The sequence below is a fragment of the Anomaloglossus baeobatrachus genome, chromosome 3, assembly GCF_048569485.1.
Source record: "Anomaloglossus baeobatrachus isolate aAnoBae1 chromosome 3, aAnoBae1.hap1, whole genome shotgun sequence".
NCBI classification, from domain to species: Eukaryota; Metazoa; Chordata; class Amphibia; order Anura; family Aromobatidae; genus Anomaloglossus; species Anomaloglossus baeobatrachus.
The window spans coordinates 490,993,457-491,012,944 of record NC_134355.1 but is presented as its reverse complement, the minus strand read 5'-3'; the positions used below and the strand labels follow the sequence as shown (position 1 = coordinate 491,012,944).

General features: G+C 48.9%; 1 protein-coding gene across 3 annotated transcripts in view; it reads right to left on the bottom strand.

Annotated features, from left to right (window-relative positions):
• The window catches only part of GOLIM4 (golgi integral membrane protein 4), a 200,489-nt gene that overhangs the window by 49,797 nt on the left and 131,204 nt on the right, over nucleotides 1-19,488 (bottom strand). For all 3 annotated transcript variants that reach the window (XM_075340652.1, XM_075340653.1, XM_075340654.1), the window contains one exon: nucleotides 7,839-7,951. In XM_075340652.1, the coding sequence (XP_075196767.1) occupies nucleotides 7,839-7,951 (113 nt within the window). The remainder of the gene's footprint in view (nucleotides 1-7,838; nucleotides 7,952-19,488) is intronic.

The following is a 19,488-nucleotide window of genomic DNA, read 5'->3' as shown; positions in this document are numbered from 1 at the left end:
CAGTAAAACTGCGCGAAAGGAACTGCCTCCATTGCTACCATCTTACGTAGGAAGTGCATGAGGCGTCTCAATGTGTGCGACTGGTTCTTAAAGAAGAGCTTGCAGCCCGTAGTGAATGCTGTTTGTCTAGCGGCAGCTTCACTATCGCTGAGAGAGTAAGAAACTCTATGCCTAGATATGTTATCGATAGGGTCGGGGTCGGATCTGACTTTAAAAAGTTGATGATCCACCCAAAACTCTAGAGAGTCTCCAGCGCAATGTTCGGGCAGTGTTGGCATGTTTCCTAAGAGAGTGCCTTGACAAGTAGATCGTCTAAATACGGGACCACAGAGTGACCCTGAGAGTGCAGGACTGTGACTACTGCTGCCCTGACCTTGGCGAAGACCAGTTGGACTGTCGCTAGCCGGAAGGTAGAGCTACGAACAGAGGGTGTTCGTCTCCTATAACGAAGCGTAGAAACGCTAGTGCTCTGGATCAATCGGCACGTGTGGATAAGCATCCTTGATGCCTAATGATGCTAGGAAATATCCTTGGGACCTTGAGGCGATGACATGGCGGAGGGATTCCATCCGGAACCGCCTGGTGTCCACGAGCTTGCTGAGCATTTTTAGATCCAGAACGGGACGGAACGGCCCGTTGTTATAGGTACCGCAAAGAATTTGGGGTAAAAACCGTGACCTTGTTCCTGAAGAGGAACGGGGGTCATCACTCTTTCTGCCTATAGAGTGCACCCTGTTTGCAGAAGAGCAGCGGCCCGGCCGGGAGGTGGAGAAATTCTGAAGAATCGAGTTGGAGGACGAGAAGTGAGCTCTATCCTGTACCCGTGAGACAGAATGTCTCACACTCAATGGTCATTGACCTATGGCAGCTAAATATCGCCAAGGCGGGAGAGCCTGCTACCGACCGAGGCCGCAAGTCATGAGGAAGCCGCCTTGGAAGCGGGTTTTCAGACTGTCGCTTTTTTGGGCGAGACTGAGCCCGCTAAGAATCTTAGCTCCTCTGATCCTTTTGAGTCCACATTGGACGAGGAAAAATGGGACCTGCCCGAGCCTCGAAAAGGCCGAAAACCCCGACTGCCTCTTGCTCTGTTGGGGTTTGTTGTGTCCGGGCTGAGGAAAGGATGAATCCTTACCCCTGGACTGTTTGATGGTTACATCCAACGCTCACCAAACAGTCGGTCAGCAGAAAAAGGCAACTGGTTAGGCAACCTTTTTTGGAAGCAGAATCTGCCTTCCATTCACTTAACGAGCAGACCAGGCTCTGCTTAAAAACACGGAGTAGCGGAGGCTACCGCCGCACGGTTCGCAGAGTCCAGGACAACCTGAATCGCGTAAGAAACAAATGCAGACATTTGAGAGGTTAAGGATGCCACCTGCGGCACAGATGTACGTGTAACCGTGTCAATCTGTGTAAGACAAGCTGAAATAGCTTGGAGTGCCCCAAGGGAGAGAATGCCGGAGCCAACGGTGCGCCGACAGCCTCATAGATGGCTTTCGACCAGAGATCCATCTGTCTGTCAGTGGCATCTTTGAGTTTGCAGTTCCATCTCCCACTGCAACTATGGATCTAGCTACAAGCCTGGAGATTGGAGGATGCCGCTCGGGACATTGGGTCCAGTCCTTGACCAAGTCAGGGGACAGGGATAACGTGTATCCTAAGCCGTTTGGAGAAGCGCATATCTGGATAAGCGTGGTGTTCCTGGACTGCCTCTCTGAAGGCAGAGTGGTCCAGAAAAATACGTGAAGCTGACTCCTCCACTGGAGGAGCTGTGAGAAATAACCCACATTCTATAGATGGACGCTATAAGATTATTTACTATGGCGTCACAATCAGGTGTATCCAGATTGAGAGCGGTCTCAGGATCAGAATCCTGAGCCGCTACTTTCGCCTCATTACACAGCGAGTCCTTCTGTTAGGACCCTGATGAAACCGAGGCCGCTCATAGCGAGCCCACTTAGGCTGTCTGGGACTGACGTCCGTGCAGAGCCGTGACTCTGGGATGCGTGTGACATTCCCGGAGCTGTTAGTTATTCACACTGAGGGGGGCCATGGATCAATGATTCAACAGTGCCCATATTGTGAGAGACATGTCCGGACTGCTAGGCTTCTAGTATCATAGCCATAGTCTCAGAAAAACTGTCAGTAAATACTGCAGACACCGTCCTCATCCCCTGGCCATTAGTGCATACAATGGGAGTCTATGTACCTGCCGGCCGTATAGCCGTACATGCTGTACCAGCTGTATAGAAAAACATGTGGTTCTGCACCTTTGTTTTACACAGAGAATATGCTGATAACTCCTCCGCATAATCCAGGAGGGTATATACAACGTGCGACCAAACAGTGCAATGTATATAGTACAAGCATATCTATAAGTGCACTTCTGCACTAGTGGGGTTAGCACCACAGGTGCTGCTTAACGCCTGTTACAGCGATTGTGTGACTATCAGAATGCCAGGGTCTTCCACACTTGTCTCTGTATCGTACAGAAACTGACACTAATGGCTGCCGGTGTCCTTGTAGAGAAGGAAGCCGTGGGCGTGCCTGAGAAAGTGCGGGAATCCGGATTCACAGTGCACACAGTGAGAGGGGTGGAGTATGCAAAACATACTCCAGCTCTCAGCTCTGCTCTATGCAGCGTCACGCCCCTACCCTGACTGTCAGGGCTGTGGGCGGTAACGAAGGGAGACAAGGCCCAGAAGCCGGGGACTCGAGTTAACAGCGCGGCCGCCGTAAAAGCGCGGGCCGCGCTGAAGTCCCCGGCGCACCACAAGTGCCAGCCGCGCCGCAGTTCCAGCGGCCGGCGCGACCGATTCATAGAAGTGGCCAGCGTCCCGCCCCTCTCCTGACTGGCAGGTCTGGGGGCGGGAAGGAACGGAAGCAGGCCGCAAAAGCCGGGGACTCTAGTTATCAGCGCGGCCGCCGTAAAAGCGCGGGCCGCGCTGAAGTCCCCGGCGCACCACAAGTGCCAGCCGCGCCGCTGCCAGCGGCCGGCGCGACCGATTCCTGGAAGTGGCCAGCGTCCCGCCCCTCTCCTGACTGGCAGGTCTGGGGGCGGGAACGAACGGAAGCAGGCCGCAAAAGCCGGGGACTCTAGTTATCAGCGCGGCCGCCGTAAAAGCGCAGGCCGCGCTGAAGTCCCCGGCGCACTACAAGTGCCAGCCGCGCCGCAGTCCCAGCGGCCGGCGCGACCAATTCCCATAAGTGAGCCTGCTTCAGCAAGGCTGAATGAGGCCATGGCACAGGCGCCGCAGCGCTGATGTCCCCCGGCGCACTACAACACCCAGCATGCTGCGGTGTGAGCGCCAAATGCACGGGGACACAGAGTACCTTGAGGAAGCAGGGCCATGTCCCTGATGTACTCCGCTCCATCCAGCATCTTCTCCAGGGGCTGTAGATGGAGCACGGTCTCAGTGCCTGGAGACCGGTAAATCCCACTTCACCCAGAGCCCTGTAAAAAGGGATGGGGAAGGAATCAGCATGTGGGCTCCTGCCGCCGTACCCGCAATGGGTACCTCAACCTTACAAACACCTCCGACATACAGTGGGGTGAGAAGGGAGCATGCTGGGGACACTATATGTGTCCTCTTTTCTTCCATCCGACATAGTCAGCAGCTGCTGCTGACTAAAAAGTGGAGCTATGCGTGGATGTGTTGCCTCCTTCGCACAAAGCACAAAACTGGTGAGCCAGTGATCCCACTGGGGGTGTATAGCCAGAAGGGGAGGGGCCTTACACTTTTAAGTGTAATACTTTGTGTGGCCTCCAGAGGCAATAGCTATACACCCAATTGTCTGGGTCTCCCAATGGAGCGACAAAGAAATTGCAATTTTTTGCCAAAAATCTCAAAAAAATTTTTATAATGCAGTTTGGAATATTTGATGCCTTAGTGCACATTGGTGCTGGCTCTTTGTTGTTTCTTTGTTGAATTGGTCGGTGGTTGACCTCCACCTTGCTATGCACCCCAATTTGGGATGTATTCCATCTGTATAGATTTTGGCGTTTGGTGACTGTTCACATTGGGTCATCAGGCTTTGTCCACAGGCTATATATACTTCATGCAGCATTTGCTTGGACCTGTCCCGCCCACAGCCATGACTCAGTCATGGGTACGGGACTGCAATAGACCAGGTGAGTGCTGCTGAGAGCAGTTCTGCTATTTATATGTGAGGCCGCATGGCACATTTTATAAAAATATTTTAGTGTAGGACTGCTTCAAATGAGATTTGCCGTGACGTGGCGAAGCAGCTCAAGAAATTGCAATTTTTTGCCAAAAATCTCAAAAAAATTTTTATAATGCAGTTTGGAATATTTGATGCCTTAGTGCACATTGGTGCTGGCTCTTTGTTGTTTCTAGGTCTACTACGCATGACTGGAAGTGCCGGGCATTCAGAAGTGTGGTCACAGCGGACACAGGTAAGCACATCACCTCTGGTGACGCTGCATTGAATAGCATGTTAGTACACCTATATGGGCGTGTTAACATGCTAAGAGGACGGACTAGTCGGGGGATAGAACACCCTTGAGACTAGTCCCCTCGCTCATAAGCATAAGATAAAAAATCTTTAGAAATATTTTTTCCTAAGATCCCTTTACCTATGCTAGCGTATACAGGGACAGTTAGGCAGGGATTAGCAATATACACCCAGAACTGGGTGTGGTTCTGGGTGCATACTGCATCTGGCAGGTTCCCTTTAATTTTTCCACGGCAGACAAAAAGATGAATAACTAGCACTTGTACCTCACCAGTAACAAACATCAAGATATCTGTATAACTGTGGACAATCTTACAAAGAATCTGTCAGGTGATTTTCTTGTACAAAACTAATGGTATCCTTGAATAGAGAGCTTGGGCAGCCCTTTCAGGATCTTTAACCCCTTCACGACCGGCCGATTTTTCGCTTTCCCTTTTTTTTTTTTGCCATTCTTTTTCTGAGAGATTTAACTTTTTTATTTTTCAGTCAATATGGTCATGTGAGGGCTCATTTTTTGCGGAACGAGCTGTACTTTTAAATGAAACCATCAGTTTTACCATATAGTGCACTGGAAAACGGCAAAAAAATTCCAAATGCAGAAAAATTGCAAAAAAAAAAAAAAAGTGCGATACCACTATGGTTTTTGAGATATTTTATTCACTGTGTTCACTATATGGTAAAACTGATGTGTGGGTGTGATGCCTCAGGTCAGTGTGAGTTCGTAGACACCAAACATGTATAGGTTTACTTTTATATAAGGGGTTAAAAAAAATCAGAAGTTTGTCCGAAAAAAGTCGCGCACGTTTTACGCCATATTACGTGACCCGTAGCGTTCTCATTTTTCGGGATCTATGGCTCAGTGACAGCTTATTTTTTGCGTCTCGAGCGGTTTTTAACGGTACCATTTTTGCGCAGATGCTACGTTTTGATCGCCTCTTATTGCATTTTGCGCAAAAGTTGTGGCGACAAAAAAACGTCGTTTTGGCGTTTGGATTTTTTTTGACGCTACGCTGTATACGGACCAGATTAATTGATTTTATATTTTGATTGATCGGGTGTTTCTGAACGCGGCGATACCAAAAAAAGTGTGTATATTTTTTATTTTTTTAACCCTTTAATTTTCAATGGGGCGAATGGGGGGTGATTTGAACTTTTAGGTTTTTTTGTTTTTTTTTTTAATTTTTTTAAAACTTTTTTTTTTTATTTTACTAGTAACCCTAGGGGGCTATTGCAATCAGCAATCCGATCGCTCTGCAGTATCTGCTGATCACAGCTACACAGCTGTAAACAGCAGATACGCTCTCTCTTTTGCTGTGCCGCTGGCACAGCGAAAGTGAAAGCAAGTCATGTGTAGTACTGGAGTCATCACATGACCCTGTGCTACCATGACAACTATCGGAAGTCACGTGATTGCGTCACGTGACTTCCGGTATCGGGCGGTAAGTAAAAGTTTACCGCGATCGCGCTTATAATGGCGCTGTCACGTATGGACAGTGCCTTTTAAGGGGTTAATCGGCACGAGCAGATAACGATTCTGCTCGTGCCTAGCAGGCACACATCTCAGCTGTGAAAATCAGCTGAAATGTGTGCCGATCGTGGCATGCTGCCGCCGGAGGACCACGGGCAGTAACATTATGACATTTAGGACGTAATTTTACTGCCCGCGGTCATTAAGGGGTTAAAGGTTATTGGTCTACCTTTTCCTGTTATCTTGCTGTAAGCCTCGGAGAATTCAGTGTCGCACGCCAGCTACTCAAGAATATGTAAATCTAAACTGAATATGCACTGCTCCCCACGCCTACCTCTCCCATGCGGGCGAGACGTCAGTGATAGAAAAAATCTTCACTTCATTTACTAGCACTGCAGAGAAATGGTCAGTTTGGATTTACATAAAATTGACTACCCAGCACACAACACTGAATTCTCCGGGCCTTACAGCAAGATACAACTAAGGCCCCCTTCACACATCAGTAATTCCGTTACATATGATGCAGTTTATATACGTACCAGAATCACGGACATACACAGACCCATTAAAATAAATGTTTCTGCGCACACATTGGTGATTTCTCATGAACCATGTGTCCATGTGGCTACACGCATGTTTTTCTCCAAGAGCAGTGATGTTACACAGACCGCAAAGTGGTGTGATTATGTTGGACTTGCAGGGGTGTTTTGGGGGTTAATAAAGTGGTGAAAGAGTTTTTTTTTTAAATTTAATTTCAAAGGTTTTTTTGGTTGGTTTTGTTTATTTCTTTTCACTTACAGATTAGTGATGGGGGGGGGGGGGTGTATCAGATGCCTCCCAATACTAATCTAGGGCTTAGTGGCAGCAGTGAGCTGACATTAACCGCTTATTACCCTGACTGCCAACACACCAGGGCAATTGGGAAGAGCCGGGTAAAGTTCCGGGATTTATAAACAACATCTGAACAACACACACAGAGGGGAGAATTTTTGGTGATCAAAATTGATCACCATAACCCCAGTACTGGACAAAAGGATAATTAATCCCTGGTAGAGACTCCAATATAACGAGAAAAACCATGAGAACGAGTCACTAAACTACCTTGATACAAACAATAGTATATAAATCTTTATTAAATCAAAAACCATGAGCAAAGAGTTAAAAATATTTAGAACAGAAGGTGCTGGTAAGGATACAAACAAATGGAGTTAGCACCCAAATGCTGGTAATGTGCACAGCAACACATCTATATATGGCTGGGTAACCCTGTGTCAAAATATAGTTTATCTATAGGGAAGCACTGAGTGATTGCAAAAGTGGGTAGATAAAGTGCAGCATAGTGCAAAAGTGTAAAGCAGGATCTGACCAATATAAAGTGCTTGGTGCAGAAAGTAATGAATGCTAGCAGCACAGTTTCTAAGTAGAGATCACAGCCCCTAGCACTCAGAGAGCTAACCAAAAGGTGTACCGGAAAGTGCTACATAAATATAAGACACGTACCCATAAGTTACCAGACCAGCAGGGATAGGGTGCAGCTCCACTAGACCCCAAAGCGTTTCACGAGGGCTTCTTCACTTTGGCGACCCCCAGTGAAGAAGCCCTCGCGAAACGCGTTTGGGTCTAGTGGAGCTGCACCCTATCCATAATACCATAATCAAAGTATTATTATTGACATTTTTGACAACAAAAACTAGATGACAATACGTAGTCTGATTTTTCTTCTTGGCATCCACATATTCCAAGAACATTTACAAGCAGAGGGAATATGATAAGATCTACAACAGATAGACCCTATTATTCAACTTTTACAGTGTGACTTATACAAGATACTAATTTATCAAAATGAACTCCTATCAGATCTCGTCATAGTTCCTGCATGTCTGTACATCACCAGTACCTCAGCCTGTTCTCGGCTCATAGCCTGCTGGTCTGTAGCTTGCTCCTCATTTGCATGTTTGGCTGTGTCGCCTTCTTCCTCAGCTTCATCTTGGTGATTGTCCCTTTCATACGCTGAAATAAAATGAAAAGAGATTACCTACAGATTACATCGGGAATATAATGTCGTTATTACGTTTTGTTTCACTACAAAGTAGCAGCAAGAATGTGCTTGGATTTCTGCAAGTTCAGTGAGGAACAGTAGAGATCTAGCGAGGCTTCAATGTCTTTCTAGAAAAATATAATTTCACAAGTTATGGCTATGAGATTGCTGGAGATAATCCAGGGATTTATCTTGATTGCCAAATGTTCCAATCAACTTAATATGAAGCAATTAGTTACTCCATCTTATAGGTCTTTTTTGTCTTCCTTTGGATCAACCCTGAAGAACTGGATGTTTTTCTTTAAACTTAAAGCACCACTCCAGGTTTTTTTTACTTCACCGCTGGAGTGTTGCTGTACATTTAAGTCTCTGTCCCCGTCTTATACTCGCCCTCCAGCGTCTTTGCCTTCTCTCTCTCTGTTTGGGACTTGCCAGTAGCGCTAGTGTTTCATAGAGCGTGCTGGAGGTCACAAATCAATGCAGCTCTGTGAGACCCTTGTTCTGGCCTCATTTTCGCTCTAAGAGATGCATTGAGAGATCATGACTTAACTTCTGACTTCCAGCCAGTCAAAAGATGCGGTCACAAGATGGCGCCGCAGGACCGGAGCGACACTGAAAAAATGTGAAGACAAAAGAGGGTGAGTGTAAGACTGGGGGTCGGGGACTTAGATTTAAAGCACCACTCCAGTAGTGAAAAAAAGAGAATTTTGTTACTTACCGTAAATTCTTTTTCTTATAGTTCCGACATGGGAGACCCAGACCATGGGTGTATAGCTTCTGCCTCCGGAGGACACACAAAGTACTACACTCAAACGTGTAGCTCCTCCCTCCTAGCATATACACCCCCTGGTAGCCAGTCCTAGCCAGTTCAGTGCAAAAGCTGAAGGAGGACATCCACCCACAAGTAGAGACAGAGTAAAACCCGGAACAACCGGAACCTCTGTCTACAACAACAGCCGGTGAAAACACACGGAACAAGAAACCTGCCAACAGGCAATAGGGAGGGTGCTGGGTCTCCCATGTCGGAACTATAAGAAAAAGAATTTACGGTAAGTAACAAAATTCTCTTTTTCTTCATCGTTCCTTATGGGAGACCCAGACCATGGGACGTTCTAAAGCAGTCCATGGGTGGGAATAAACAGACAAACTGAGAAGTAGGCGAAACCTAACTTCACAAATGGGCGACAGCCGCCTGAAGGATGCGTCTGCCCAAGCTCGCATCTGCCGAAGCATGAGCATGCACTTGGTAGTGCTTCGAAAAGGTATGCAGACTAACCCAAGTGGCAGTCTGACAGACCTGCTGAGCCGTAGCCTGGGCCTGAAAGCCTAAGAGGCACCGACAGCTCTGGTCACGTGTGCCTTGATCCCCGGCGGGGGAGGCACTTGAGTACACTGGTAGGTATCGGAAATGGCCGACCTAATCCAACGAGCCAGGGTCGGCTTAGATGTCGAGAGGCCCTTACGCTGACCAGTGGTCAGCACAAGAGAGGTGCACCGCCTAAGAACAGCGGTGCGAGACACATAGATCCGGAGCGCCCGCACCAGATCCAGAGTATGCAACGCCTTTTCAAAGCGATGAACAGGAGCCGGACAAAAGGAAGGCAGGGAAAATGCCCCGGTTAAGGTGGAAGCAGCAACCACCTTAGGGAGAAAGTCCGGAGTCGGACGGAGAACCACCTGGTCTTGATGAAAAACCAAAAAAGGGGGTGACTCCGAAGAGAGTGCAGCCAAAACAGACTCTCTTGAGGGAAATTATGGCCACTAGAAAGACCACTGTCTGTGAAAGACGAAACAAAGAAACCTCCCTAAGAGGCTCAAAGGGGGGTTTCCGGAAGCCGTGAGGACCGGATTAAGGTCCCAGGGCTCCAAAGGCCGCCGGTAAGGCGGAATGATGTGAGATGCGCCCTGCATGAAGAAGCGCACCTGAGCCAGCCGGGCGATACGCCGCTGGCACAACACTGACAGAGCCGAGACCTGTCCCTTAAGGGAATTGAGGGATAGTCCTAGTGTGGAGGTGGCACTGAGCTATAGTTTGTTTAAACGTAATAAGAATATCTGTGTATATAACTAAATCAAAATCTAGATGCAAAATTATCTGTCTGTCTATGTAGCCATTGCACAGACCTATAGTATAATTTAAAGTTGTATAGTCATGAAGGGGTTAACCAAAGATAATGAAGCCAAAATGTGAAGCTACAAACTCTTATCAGTAGTGTCCACACAGAAAGAATGTTTTAATGAACATCTGCTGAGAGAAATAGGGGAGTGACACTCCCATAAATTCTGTGTATCATTTTCAAGGCCGAAGGTGCCTTCTGTAATAATTAAGTTTCTTTCAATATAATAATGAGCTCAGTGGGTATTGCGGACTCAAGGAGAGAGCATGTTGTCTGTGTGTTCTTTGTCTTATATACATTGATATATATCGGCACTGGTATACAGCATTAATGGGGCACCGTCTCTGGATCCTAAACGAAGACTCCATTAGCAGTCTTGACCCAAAATTCCTCCCTTGACACTAGCTGTAGACCGGACTGTAGAAGGGACAGGAAGGTCGGCAAGGCCAAAAGGCCAAAGGACACTTCGGAGCTCGAGTCATAGTGGAGATGACTTCAGGAGGGATACCAGAAGTCGTCAAGATCCAGGACTCAAGAGCCACGCCGTCAATCTGAGAGCCGCAGAATTCTGGCGGAAAAACGGACCTTTTGAGAGAAGGTCTGGACGGTCCGGAAGATGCCATGGCAACTCTACGGACAGATGGAGCAGGTCAGGGTACCAAGCTTGCCTGGGTCAGTCTGGAGTATGAGAATGACCCGACGGCCCTCCTTACTGATCTTGCGCAGGACTCTGGGCAAGAGGTAGAGGGTGAAACACGTAAGACAGACGAAGCTGGGACCAAACATGAACCAGTGCGTCTGCCGCAAAAACCTGAGGATCGTGGACCACAGTTGGACGGCTGAGATAATCTGCCTCACAGTTTTGCACGTCTGGGATGTGGGCTGCGGATATGGTGGACTAGGAGTCCTTCGTCCACTGAAGAATGCGTTGAGCCTCCAACATTGCCAGGCGGCTGAGTGTCCCGCCCTGGAAGTTGATGTAGGCAAACGCTGTCGCGTTGTCTGACTGGACTCGAATGTGCCTAGCCGCCAACAGATGGTGAAAGGCTTAGAGAGCTAGAAACACAGCTCTGATTTCCAGCACATTGATCCAGAGGGCTGATTCGGACAGAGTTCAAGTGCCCTGCGCTCCATGGTGGAGATATACTGCTCCCCAGCCGGATAGACTAGCATCCTGGTGAGGATCACCCGGGACGGGGCCAGGAAGGAGCGTCCCTGAGACAGAGGGGCCGAAGTCACCACTGAAACGAGCCCCTGGTCTGTGGCGAAGCCACCACCCCGTGGAAGGAGGAAGTCCGCTTGTTCCAACAGCGGAAAATATCCAGCCGCAGAGGACGCAGGTGGAACTGGGCAAGGGAGTCTCTTCCATTGACGCCACCATCTGATCCAGCACCTGTATTAGGTGCCTGATGGAACGACGTCGACCGCCAGCGGAGGGACTGCTGTTTGACTAAGGGCCGCTTCACAAGTGCCGAGAGAGTCTCGAATTGCGTCCCTGGATACGTGAACTTCTGGGTTGAAGGTAGAGTGGACTTGGACATAATGACAAGCCACCTGAATTGGTTAGAGTGGCGAGAGTGAGCGAGGCACTCCGCTAACAGTCTGCACTGGATGAAGCCCAGACTAGAAGGCCGTCCAGGGCAAAAGGATCACTGCCAACCCCTAGAGGTGCAGGACCACAATCACAGCTGCCCCGACCTTGAGAATACTCCAGGGGCCGTGGCTAACCCCAAGGGAAGAGCCACGAATTGGACCACTCCGATTGCAAAACGTAGCCAACACTGGTGTGAAAACTGCGATTGGCACATGCAGATAGGCATCTCTGATGTCGATGGATGCTAGGGAATCTCCTTGGGTCATTGATTGATCGCCGAGACTCCATGCGAAAATGCCGCACCTGAACATGCTTGAGAAGCTTGAGATCCAGGTCGGAAGGCACCGCCCTCTTCGGGGACTAGGAATAGATTTAAGCAGAAATCTCCGAACCGTCCCCAGTCGGGAACCGGTACAATTACTCCATTGGCCTGCAAGAATGCCACGGCCTGTGAGAAGGCGGCGGCCTTGGAGCAGGGAGGAGTTGACAGAAAAAATCTGTTTGGCGGGCTGGATAGAATTCTATCCTGTAGCCGTGGGAGATGGTATCCCGCATCCACTGATCGGAGACGTGTTAAAACCATACGTCGCCAAAGGCCGTAGCCTGGTGTGGGAGAGCCTGCCACCGACCAAGGACGTTGCTGGCGTGGCCAGATAGCCAGGAGGAGGCTGACTTAGTGGCAGCATCTCCTGCGGTCCTCTGAGGACACGGCTTCGTGCGCCATTTGGGTTTACGATCCTTGGCTGAGCTAGTGGACGAGGCCGAGGGCTTAGAGAACGATCAGATGGAGGAACGAAAAGAACGAAACCTCGACTGATTCCTGCCCTGGACAGGTTTCTGGTTTAGGTTTGTGGCATGGAAGAACTCTTCCTGCCAAAAGCTTCCTTAATAATTTCATCCAGTTGTTCACCGAATAGACTGGTCCCAGCAAAAGGGAGCCCAGCAAGGAACTTCTTAAGAAGCATCTGCCGTCCACTCTCGAAGCCACAGGAGCCTGCGGATAGCGAGGGAAGTAGCCGAGGCCACCGCAGTGCGGTGGCAGTCTCCAGCATGGCAGACATGGCATAGGATGAAAAGACTGAAGTCTGGAAGTTAAGGCAACCATTTTGGACATAGAGTCCCTGTGAGGGAATGCATGTCCTCTAGAGAAGCAGAGATGGCTTTGAAAACCCGCACTGCTGCAAAAGCTGAGGAGAACGAGGCCCCTGCCGCCTCCATACAGATTTGGCCAGAAGGACAACCTGGCGGACAGCAAAACCTTAAGTGAGGAGCCATCAGCCACTGATACAACGGTCCGGGTTGAGCCACCTTTGGTGAATGAGCCCACTCATTGACCACTACTGGTGGAAAGGGAAAACTGCCATCAGAACCACGCTTTGGGAAGCGTTTGTCAGAGCAGACCCTGGGCTTGGTCACAGTGGCCTGAAAACTGGAGCGGTTAAGGAACACACTCCACGTTCTCTTAGGCAAGGTAAACTCTGGCGGATTGAGGTCCAGCACAGAATTAATGTACAGTGGGATCCTTAGAGAGGTGCCGTCAGCCACTGATACAACTATCTGGGCTCAAAGTCTAGACACCGGAGGGACCACCCTTGGTGAATGAGCCCACTTCCTTGACCACCTCTGGTGGAAGGGGGAAACAATCAGAACCACGCTTAGGGAGCATCTGTCAGGACAAGCTCTGGGCCACTCCTTGTTCTCTTTAAGGTATACTGATGCCTTTCTGCCAGAGGGGGATGCTCACCTGATACAGGCGGATGGAGGTCCAGTACAAATATAATGGACGCAATCAAATCATTAGCATCTGCATCACCTTCGGACAGATCAATGGTACATGAAGTAGTGTCCGAGCCCCTAGTAAGGACATCCTCCCCGTCCAGAGAGTCAGCTCGTGAATCAGAGCTGCGGGACGGGGAAGGACAGGGGACCCTGCGTCTCCGTTTTAGGAGGACGGGGTCTGTGAGCTTTGCCGAGCGAGCCGTAGCAGCAGAAGCGCCCTGAGAAGGGGGCTAATGCATGCTCAGCAGAGTCCGGGACAGCTGTCCCCTGGAAGAGCGGATTCTACCCAAACCGGGGGTTCAGCCACCGGAGTCGGAGCAGCTGGAGGCACCACTGATGAGCCTCCAGGCTGAGGGACCACTGTTTTTATGTGCTCGGTACAGGCAGTACGAGTCTACATGCAGTGCATTAAGAACAGCCTTGCTGTGATGTGAGACATGCTGCAGAAGTGGGGGCTCTGTCCAGAATGACCCCCAGCAGAGTATATAAACAGAGTATATAAGCAGCTGCACAACCGGAGGTTGTGTCTTGCCAGACCGTTTAACATACACTTCTGTGCCCTCCAGTCCCCCAGCCCAGGCCCCCATTTGTCACAATGTGGTATCTCTGTGCCTATGCAGACACTGAGAACGCTGAGAAAATGGCGACCGGAGCGAGGAGAGGGGGCGGGGCCTACTCTGAGAGCGGACAAATGAGGTAGACAGGGGAGGGAATCCTTCCTCAGTGAGGAGTGTCCGTTCCCTGTGCTGAACAGCCGCTGGGCGGAGCCGCACTGTCCCTCTGCATGACTGACATGCAGGGGCAGTCGAAACCGAAACTAGGCCTCAGGCGAAGCCGGGGCCTAGATTTAAACATGCGGCCGGCGTGCAGGAGAACCGGCCGGAAATGTTAACACAATCATAAAACACACTCTCCCCAATAAATAAAGTACAAGGGACCCCTGGAAAGACCACTTTCTGTGGTAAAAACGTCTCAGTACTTAGCTTGTGAGACGCAGGTGCCAGGTCCCTGGGAGGTGAGCGCTCCGTCCGGCAGAATCCTGAAAGGGCTGCGGATGGAGACCGGTCTCCTGCAAAGCAGTGAGAACCGTGATGGCTCCCACTTCAAGCCAGAGCCCCAGGGGATGGTGAAGGAGCGCGGCATGTGAAGGCTCCAGCCTTGGAAAATCAACCTTAACAGCACCGCCGACACAGTGGGGCGAGAAGGGACATGCCGGGAGTCCAGACTGGACCCGCTTTTCTTCCAAATCTTTGAAATCCAAAAAATCAAAAATCAGAGAATGCATGTGTGTGTGTGACCTCCTGAACACAAAGCATTGAAACTGGCTAGGACTGGCTACCAGGGGGTGTATATGCTAGGAGGGAGGAGCTACACGTTTGAGTGTAGTACTTTGTGTGTCCTCCGGAGGCAGAAGCTATACACCCATGGTCTGGGTCTCCCATAAGGAACGAGAAGAAAAAACAAAAACAAAACGCTGAAGTTGTGCTTTAATAAATGACCTCTGTTAGTTTTTGCTTTTTTTTTTTCATTTTTCTTTTTATTTTCTCAATTTTGCAGAACTTGGCCACCAATTATCTGCTGATCTTTCCTTTCCTTCCTGCTGCTGTCCTGACACACCAGACATGGTTGTAAATTCCCACTCCCACCCAGCCAATCAATAGACACAGTGGTGATCGAATAAGTAATGTTAATCAGAGCAGGCATTTCTCAACATGCAGCAGATTGGGGGATCCCTTTCGAGGGGAGTCAAGGCAAGTGCTGGCACCAGAGATGCAGGCGAGTAACAGCTCTGTTATTATTGTAAACACTCCTTTAAAAGTATTTATTTTGCTTATATATTTATTTTATACTTCTATAGTGTTTTCATATTTCGTTGCACTTTACAGACATCATCATCACTGTCCCCATTGGGGCTCCTGACTTACATTACTTATTGGGAGTGTGGGAGGAAACCGGAGAACCCGGAGGAAACTCAAGCAAACACAGGGAGAACATACAAACTCCTTGCAGATGTTGTCCTTGGTGGAATTTGAACCCAGGACCCCAGCGCTGCAAAGTAACAGTGCGAACCACTGAGCCATCATGTATTACTAGAACCCAAAAAGCTCTCAATACTGCCTCTACCTCTCTATCACCCTACCTGAGCGCAACAATCTACCTGCAAAGTTAAAACAACTATCTCCGTAGAGAAATCTCGAGGACACTTTTCCTACCAGTTTGACAAGTTTACCCCAAAGATCCACATTTTGAGTGCGCCCTAAAAAGAGATTTTATTTTTAAAGGCCCAGTCACACTAAACAACATCGCTAGCAACATCGCTGCTAACGAACAACTTTTGTGACATAACAGCGATGTTGCTAGTGATGTTGCTGCGTGTGACATCCAGCAACAACCCGGCCCCTGCTGTGAGGTCACTGGTTGTTGCTGAATGTCTTGGGCCATTTTTTAGTTGTTGCTCTCCCGCTGTGAAGCACACATCGCTGTGTGTGACCGCGACAGAGCAACAACTGAATGTGCAGGCAGCAGGAGCCGGCTTCTGCGGACTCTGGTAACGACAGTAAACATCGGGTAACCAAGAAGCCCTTACCTTGGTTACCCGATATTTACCTTCGTTACCAGCGTCCCTGCTCTCAGCTGTCAGTGCCGGCTCCCTGCTCTCTGCACATGTAGCTGCAGTACACATCTGGTAATTAACCCCATGTGTACTGTAGCTAGGAGAGCAGGGAGCCAGCGCTAAGCGGTGTGCACTGGTAACCAAGGTAAATATCGGGTTGGTTACCCGATATTTACCTTAGTTACCAAGCGCAGCATCGCTTCCACACAGCGCTGCTGGCTGGGGGCTGGTCACTGGTTGCTGGTGAGCTCACCAGTAACTCGTGTAGCCACGCTCCAGCGATCCCTGCCAGGTCAGGTTGCTGGTGGGATCGCTGGAGCGTCGCAGTGTGACATCTCACCAGCAACCTCCTAGCAACTTACCAGCGATCCCTATCAGGTTGGATCGTTGTTGGGATCGCTGGTAAGTTGTTTAGTGTGACTGGGCCTTAAGGCAGACTCCTCACTTTTGATAAACTGCCTCCTGTCCTTGTGAAACCAATATTCTGCAGAGCTTAATCCCTTAATTCAACAGTATCCCCCACGCTCCCGAGTGCACTGCATATCTGCTCTTCTGGCTCCTGCAACATTTTCTATTATCCCATTTTCTATACCTCTTGGCTAACCCCTATACCCCCATAAACTGGAAGTGCCTTCACTATTCATGTCTGAATTAGTCATGTCTGAATGCCGGATACTGTATATAAATCATTCTTCTGATCTGCAAAGTGCACACATTATGTTCGTGCTATGTGCATAAAGTGTATTAGTGAAAAGAAAAATGATCATTTACAGATTAATTAGGAATTCCAATATTGTAATGGGAACATTTAATGTGATGGTCTGAAAAGTTATATTCTCTACTGTAGACTTTAGGTAAGACTAGTGGTGTAAGAATAACTTCAGTAATAGAAATTGAAAGACAGCGCCTATGTGAACAGGATTTTATTCTTCAGCTGAAAATCTATCTAAAGGCATAAATGCCATTTATTGCGGTAATGCACAGAACACATTAATCTAGGTGGAACACCCTATAGGAGGATGGAAGGAGAAGCATTACCACATAGTCTCTGAACTCTAGTTTTACATTACTTTGTTTACTTCCATTCATTGTAAGGGCTGATATCCGAGTCCCACTCACGGCTCGTTCTCGGTTCGAGTATCTTAATAAAACATCTGATAGATTTCTACATGTAATTCTCTGGTCTCTAAACTGCGATCCATTACAGAGCACATTTCAGTTATTGCCGTGGCTGTACATAAGGTGAGGCGATCTTCTCCTGGGCTTGAGCGATAAATCCAGCCCGCGAGCTCTGCGCTGCAGCCATGCTACATTTGTAACCAGAGGACACAACACAATGTTCCATGGTCAATAATTAAAAAACAGCTCCAATGCAAACTGAGGCACGCTTTATACAACCAATTAGAGGGCTTAAATAGGATTGATCTGTGAACTTATTAACTAAAGGTTTATGCTTATAAATGGTATCAAGAAGAAATCCTATAAATGGTTGTAGGACGACAGTCCAGGAATAAAGAAGATTACATTTCTTCATTTCATGTTTCAGGCTATATTTGCCTATAGAAGTGTTACCCTGACTGACTGAATTTACAAATTTAAAGCAAATCTATAGAAAGCGTTTACCCACAAAGTAACAATCTATAAATGTGTATTCCCACCTTTATTAGTTTTAGTAAAATCCCAACTGTCTCAGGAAGCTGAACGCTGTCGTTTTATCCCGAGCGCCAGAGGTTATAGGTTATGGCTTTAAATCATCCCTGGATCAGCAAGTTACTTAGGCACTATGATCGCTGCTTCGGCTGCTGTGTTTGACAGCTAAGCAGCGATCATAACAGCGACTTACAAGGTCGCTGCTACGTCACAGAAAATGGTGACGTAACAGCAACGTCGTTGTCGCTGTCGTTTAGTGTGACCCCAGCTTTAGGTTATTGAAAAGTCCTTGTCAGGCTATGAATAAAGATGATTTCCAAGTAGCTCAATACTCCATTGATACAACCGACACCCCCGCCCCAGGACCGGTGGACTCAGAACTGGGCCGGTCTAGTCCGGGGACGTCAGCCGTGGCGGGGTCCGGTTCCGTGACCCTGGCGTTGTCTTTAGGAGAGAATAAAAAGGGGTTTTAAATAAAATAAAAGAAAAAGAGTTTTTGTCGACTACGCCACTTGCGGTGTGCGGCCAGGTTATTTGGGGCTACCGCTGCTGTAGCTGAAGGAGTGATGCAGCCTGGATGGTTAGAGCCCTCCGCAAGCAGAGACAGGCCCCAGCAGTGGATGATGGGGGTTGTAGTGGGGAACAGTCTATGTGAGTGCACGCCGTGAAGCAAACAGTGCACACCAATATTGTAGTTTAACTTGCCTTTCTTTACTTTGCTGTAGTGGTACCTGAACCCGCTGGTGTCGGTCCCAGGTGTGCCCGCTCCCCTTGTTCTCCATGCCAACTGGACTTGGTATGGCTGTCCTCCGTGCACACTTGTTGCTGATGGGCTCCTGTGGCCTAGAGCTACTTGGGAACCACTCTGTTTCTGTCTTGGTCCTATTGCAGGCAGCCTGGACTATTTAAGGGGTTCAGGCTCCGATCCCCTCTTTGCTGCTTGTGCTTCAGACTTTTTGGGTTGGCGATGGACCCTGGAGATCTTCTCGCCCGGCAGAGTTAACAGCTGTCCCACTGTCCTAGGGTCATGCTGACTCCTGTGAGCCTTGGTTCCTAACTTCCACAGGCCCTCCATGGTACCTGGAGTCTGCTGCTTCCACAGGTAATCCACGGTGCATGGAGTGCTGTTCCGTACTTCACAGTTCTACCTCCTTTTACAGCACTCCGTTCGTTCCACTTTCTACTACTTTTGACTACTACGCCTCTCCGTCACTTCCTCTGACTTTGTAATAGACTCTCCTGACAGACGCTTCCTTCTTTACCTTATTCTGACTGACTACACACCACTTCCTCCCGCCTTTTTCAACTGACCACTGGCCCCTCCCCCTCGCTGAGTCTCTCCCTACAGGCTGGGTGTTGTTATCTAATCAGTGCCCTCCCCTTTTACCTGTTACTAGGCCAGTCTCCCAGGTTGGTGTTGGGGTTGTGTGTGTGGCCTGAAGGTGCTGGTGTTTACTCTGGCACGGATATTCCGGGGTTTAGATTTCCACGGGTTTAGATTTGTGGCACCTGGTACCTCAGGGGTGCTACACAATGCAGATAACTTTACAGAGAATCATCATTATGACTTAAGCTGGTGTCACACACAGCGACAACGACGTCGCTGCTACGTCACCATTTTCTGTGACATTGCAGCGACGTCCCGTCGCTGTCGCTGTGTGTGACATCCAGCAACGACCTGGCCCCTGCTGTGAGGTCGCCGGTCGTTGCTGAATGTCCAGCTTCATTTTTTGGTCGTCACTCTCCCGCTGTGAC